This window comes from Salvelinus sp. IW2-2015, linkage group LG15 (assembly GCF_002910315.2).
Source record: "Salvelinus sp. IW2-2015 linkage group LG15, ASM291031v2, whole genome shotgun sequence".
Taxonomy (NCBI): Eukaryota; Metazoa; Chordata; class Actinopteri; order Salmoniformes; family Salmonidae; genus Salvelinus; species Salvelinus sp. IW2-2015.
This window is the reverse complement of record NC_036855.1, coordinates 43,332,126-43,338,125: the sequence shown is the minus strand read 5'-3', so window position 1 is coordinate 43,338,125 and position 6,000 is coordinate 43,332,126. Positions and strand designations below refer to the sequence as shown.

Genomic DNA, 6,000 nt, shown 5'->3' with positions numbered 1-6,000 from the left:
TGCCGCCCAGAGGTTAAGCCTGACTGCCATTAGGTACACGAGATAGAGATCCTCCGACCCCTTGTGTGAGCCTATTGCTGGTGCGGTTGGGCCTGGGTTCCTCCTAATGGCAAGACAATTGCTAGACCTCATGTGGCTGAGTGTGTCAGCAGTTCCTGCAAGAGGGAGCAGATTGATGCTATGGACTGGCCGCCCGTTCCCCAGACCTTGAATCCCAATTGAGCACATTCTGGGCACTCATGTCTCGCTCCATCCACCAATGCCACGTTGCACCCCAGACTGCTCCAGGAGTTGGCGGCATGCTTTAGTCCAGGTCTGGAGAGGGATCCCTCAGGAGACCACCGCCACCTCCATCAGGAGCATGCCCAGCGTTTTGTAGGGAGTTCATTACAGGCACGTGGAGGCCACACACTTACTGAGCCTTCATTTTGACTTGTGTTTAAGGACATTACATCAAAGTTGGATCAGCCTGTAGTGTGGTTTTCCACTTTAATTTTGAGTGTGACTCCAAATCCAGAACCTCCATGGTTGTAAATTTGATTTCCATTGATTATTGTGTGTTTTGTTGGCAGCACATTCAACTATGTAAAGAAAAAAGTATTTATAATAGAATATTTCATTCATTCTTCTGTTGTCTATTCCATTTGCACAACAGCATGTGAAATTTATTGTCAATCAGTGTTGCTTCCTAAATGGACAGTTTGATTTCACAGAAGTGTGATTGACTTGGAGTTACATTGTGTTGTTTAAGTGTTCCCTTTAATTTTTTTGAGCAGTGTATTATATTTTAGACATGTCATTTTTTTTTTTACAAATAAATAATTTCATATGAAAACAAACAAAACAAAGAATTAAATCTCAACCTCCACCCCTATATTGTCACAAAAATCCAGCTCCACCGCTAACTATAGATCTCACTCTACACACCTGCAGTGGAACCAGTGCTGGCAGAAGTCACAGCACACCCATGGCACCTCGGGCCTACACTCTTACGGGGAGCTTGCAGGTGGATCACGCTCCCCGCAGTGAGCACAGCGAGTGGTGTCTTCTTTTATTTGGAAACAAAACACATCAAATTGATTAACATGGTTTTGCAAAATGTAGAAGTACTACAGCAACAATAGTAATTGATACAAATGAGAGAGAGAAAGTTGGTAGGCCGGTTTGGTGGTGACAGACAGGGGGGGTGATGTGGTGGTGGTGGTGGACGAAACCGCTGACGATGGCTTGGAGGAGCTGGTGTTTGTAATGGTGGGGTTAAGGGGCCGATGATGGTGTGGCCGGGAGAATAGGCACGTGGCCTTCTTCTGTAGCTGGGGGGTCCTACAGGTGTTGCACACTGGGAGGCACTGACGGTGGTGATGCAGCTGTCAGGAGTGGTTCCAGCGGGAGGTCCAGCGGAGGCGATGGCGTCAATGGTCTCATCCATGGCAGCCCTCTCCTGTGCCCTCTGTGTTCTGAGGGCTGCCCGACGCGCTCTTTCTCCTCCGCCCTCTCCTTCTCACCCCTCTCCTGCCACTGGCGCGTGTATTCTTCCCCGGTGAGGCATGTGACGACCACAGGGAGTCTTCTGTATTGGTCTAGCCGATACTTCAGGACAGTAAGGATGTGCCTCAGGTCCTTTGCTATCAGCCCCCCCTCTATTAGGGGGTGTTCTTCTAGAGCTAGGGCTGGAGCAGGGACTGGGACTGGAGCAGGGGCTGAGGTTCCTCCTGTGGTCGCTGGGGAGGAGGTGCTGATAGACGGTACAGTGCTACTGGTTCCAGGAGAGGCGGTAGTGGGACCCGGTAGGGACCGAGACGCCATTAAACGGGACACTTCAATGGCTGAAGGGTCAAAAGGGAAAAGGCCATACTCCTTAAACCCTTCCACCACGTAGCGCATGTCCTTGCAGCGCTGGTACGGGTAGCGGAATACTCTGGCAAATTCAGATTTGTTTACAATGTAGGAGTGGTCAATATGGCTGAGGTCTCCAGCTACCTTGGAGTGTGTTGGAAGACAAAGAGGTATAACCCCTTCCCTTAGTGCTGCTGCGAGCACCTCCGGGTCCATGTGGCTCTTGTGTCCATTTTTAAARATCTATTTTAACTTTTATTGAACTAGGCAAGTCAGTTAAGAACAAATTCTTATTTTCAATGACTGCCTAGGAACAGTGGGTTAACTGCCTTTTTCAGAGGCAGAACAACAGATTTTTACCTTGTCAGCTCAGGGATTCGATCTTGCAACCTTTCGGTTACAAGTCCAACGCTCTAACCACTAGGCTACCTAAACCACTTCCTGAACAGGTCCCTGTCAATGTAGCCACTGTTTGACCGTCCATACAAGGCTTGGGGGGGGGCCTTCCAGTGTGTAGTGGCAACCGAGGAAACACTTCGGGTAGATGATAAATGGGGGGGACATCCTCCCCAGCTGTGTTGAAGCAGGCCAGCACTGATGTGCTCCTTGGTCCCCGGAACCTGCTAGTACATGTGTTTTGCGCCCCGGGGAGCCAGCACTTTGTGCCTGCTCTGGTCGCTACGAAACCCAGACTCATCGCAGTTATAGATTTGTTCTAGGTTTCTCCCTCAATCCACTCTCTCTTCCAAGTGCTTCTCATAAGAAGTAAAGAAGGTGTCTATCGTCAGACATGTGGCACACTCAGCTCTCCCCCTAACTAGGTTGTCCGGCCTCCTCGAGCTCAGGTTCTTGTGCCTCTTCCTGAACATTTCCCACCACCTTTTCCCCAGCGGTGGGATTGTTTCCCCTGGGTGCCGAAACCTAGAATAGAATAGAATATAAAATTGTCCATCCAGGATGAAAATGTTTGTTTTGGCATCACCATACACATCCACATTTACATCACACACATTGAGAACAGTCAGTCCAGCATTCTACATACATAAACACATAGAACACCAAATACTTGCGCAGTAGATACATGGCTGGCGCAGTAGATACTGTACTGCACCAGATAATGTTCATCCTCTGGTGCAAGCGATGTGGGTGGTCCACTGCGACAACCATGGGTTACCCGGCCGGCCGCTCAACCAATCTGCCACGGTCTGCCGAGGTACACCATGCACCTTGGTAGGTAAGAAAATAAAACTGTTACTAGCAGATAAAATTCACATACACGTGGTAATCTCCTAAAAACAAAAGATGCCTAACCTTGGCAGCCTGGCGGCTAGCCATCCCTGCCCCGCAGTCCTCCATGGCATGCTTTCTCCATGCTGTGGTGGTAAATACATGTCACTAAATAACTTGGCACACAATACACGTTTTAGAAAGATAACTTAATCTGAATATGTATAAACATTTACATTTCAGAGCTAAGGCATTGAAAGGTGATGATGATCACAATAACTGAAAGTGTACCGACGTTTTTTGTTTGATATCTGTAATGAAAATTAGTGTCCCAATTAGTTTAATATTGATGCATACATTGTAACATTTGACTAAATACTGCCTCTATGTACTGTAGCTGTTGTAAGATTAAACATAGCCTACAGTGATAGGTGTCAAAAAGTTCATGGTTCAAATAGAATTTTTGCAGATTGTGCAAAACGCCCCCATCAGAGGACTCCAATTTTGATACGGTAAAAGCTTGACAACATTCAGTTGTTTTCATATGTATTATCTAACGCTTACAATTTATTTCCTTTTTGCTTACTTAGCAGTTATATCAACATTTAGCAACCAAGCTAGCAACATTAGCAAATCCGTTAACTATATTTGAGGTAAAAAGTTGGATATTAAATGTTGTTTGGTCTGTCGCGTAGTCAAAGTTTATGTTATATCGTAAAATAACTCACTTTTGTACATCGTGCTGGTCCGTACAATTGACCTTATTTTAGCGCCCAAAAAACGTAATACTTCCAGATCGATTGTAAAGCACAATTTCTCTCTTTTCCAACAAAGTCAATGACGAGACCTTCATGATGCCCATCTCTGCATGATTCAAGAAGGCAATGAGCTCTGTCGGGTCTTTTTAAAAATGGGGGGGAAGCGAAACCTATTGCGTGATAGTGAGTAGAGATGTCGTGTGGGGAAACGTCTTTTTTCACTCACTGTCCAACTTATCACCTTATCGCCTCTAAAATGTAAATAAAACACGATAAATAGTTTATATAATGTGTCATTACATACATATTTGAAGGTCTGTGTCAAATTTGAATCAGGTTTAGGGAGGTGTTAAAGTGATCTTGAAGTAAACAGCGGCTTTTGAGAGTCATGATAGCTTGCAGTGATGACGCAAAAAATGACTAGGTATCCCACCTTACCCTCTTCATTTCTTGTTTTTAAAAGGTGAGAGAAGTGCTACACTTGGTGGAGAGAGGCTGTAAGACAGAATTAGTTGCTTTATGCGTGCTGTACGTTACGCACAGCGTCGGAGGGATCAGTTTTTTCACATTTTCTCCAATATTATAGATCCATTACCATGTCAATCAATGTTTGAATAGAAACGTAGTTCACACCCCAGATTTTCATGTCAACACAGTCGCTACAGTCCCATTAGTTTTCTTTGCAGCCTCGTTTGAATGTCGCGGTTGCGCACATTTGTACGGAATGGGGTTAGCGTACGTTACAACGTGTATGTATACATGTATACATGTTACTTTTTTGAAAACCCTAAACCTAACTTAACTTACATAAATTGCAATACAAATCAGTGGTCAGCTAGCTAGAAGGGTGTCTTTAGTCGCAAAACTTACCGTTATTTTCCAGTCCATTTAAATGTTGAGCTCGAGGTGATTTAGTCCTCCAACCGCTAGAAAGTATCCGAAGTTAGGGGGTGGCCGATGTTGGGGGGAAATTAGCTAGCTAACGTTAGATAAAAATTGCTGACACCATTCAAATCAATGAGGGTTTGGAACTTTAAAGCTAATTTATCTCAATCATCTTTTTGATAGAGCCTTACTAGCTAATGTTATCGTCCCAAGTGCTTGATATTGTTAATGTTTGTTGCTAGCGTTAGTTGGTTTGACTTGTGTTAACGCACTGATACTGTGAATAAAACTAATTTGTAAAGTTAGGGTATGTTACGTTAATCAGCTAGCTAACTAAGTAGCAAGCTAGCTAACTAACGACAAAGTTATTTATATCTTGACTTCTTCTAGCCAGATTCATTGGTTTTTGTTTGCTGGAAATCCCTAATATGACTCTGCTATCTATGGTAGAACTTAAGACTAGCTTCATTCAACAGTCACTAGGTAACTTAGCTAGATAAAATAGCTAGCTAATTAATTTTGCTAGCAGCTACCTAATGTTAGCTTCATAAATTGATCAAATCCCCCACTTCACAGCTTCACAATGAAAAAGGGGGTTACCCAGAGGATCTCACCCAGGAGAGGAGCCAAAGTAAGCTTAAGGATACAGAGTCTGGGCTCACCACTGTTGGACCCTTACAGCCTTACTCCATATCCCACCCGTTTACCTCTCCACCGGACAACCCACTCCAAGATGGACAGTAATCACCAGTTAGACATTACTGATGCGAATGAAGATTGTCTACTCGCAGAGACTGTGGCCATTGAAGGTAGAGAAGGACGAGTCTGGTCAAAACATTCAGGTACTAGCTAGCTACAACAATTCCTTTAATGTGTTGCTTTCACCTTTGACCTGTTTGGATGAAACACTCTTTTTCGTCATTTCGGGATAGATGAAGAGAGTATCCAGGGAATCAGATATATCACAGAGGACCTGATCTCGAGGCTGACCAAGCAGGACAATTTAGCCTTTGTACGGTCCCTAAACCTGGCCGTAATAAAGAGTGGTGACAAGAAATTCAAGGTAAGAATTATGTGATGAAGCTGAAATATCCTTTTCCATCAGTCGGATTTAACAATCACCAAAACAGCACCATGTAGGAGACCCACGGTAAAGGCGCACAGAGACAACAAAGCTTGTTTTCAAAATCATCAAAGATATATTATTTTAACCCAAAACCTTTTAATAAAGACCTTTATAGTCAAATATAATGGGGAAGGGAATGAGAGAGCTACTTTAGAGTTTGGAAGGGAT

At 44.2% G+C, this 6,000-nt stretch overlaps 1 protein-coding gene across 5 annotated transcripts in view; it reads left to right on the top strand.

Annotated features, from left to right (window-relative positions):
• cntrl (centriolin) overlaps window positions 1-6,000 on the top strand; it is a 107,160-nt gene that overhangs the window by 1,725 nt on the left and 99,435 nt on the right. For all 5 annotated transcript variants that reach the window (XM_070447154.1, XM_070447153.1, XM_070447152.1 and 2 more), the window contains exons 2-3: window positions 5,283-5,548; window positions 5,639-5,769. In XM_070447154.1, the coding sequence (XP_070303255.1) occupies window positions 5,290-5,548; window positions 5,639-5,769 (390 nt within the window). In that variant the 5' untranslated portion in view covers window positions 5,283-5,289. The remainder of the gene's footprint in view (window positions 1-5,282; window positions 5,549-5,638; window positions 5,770-6,000) is intronic.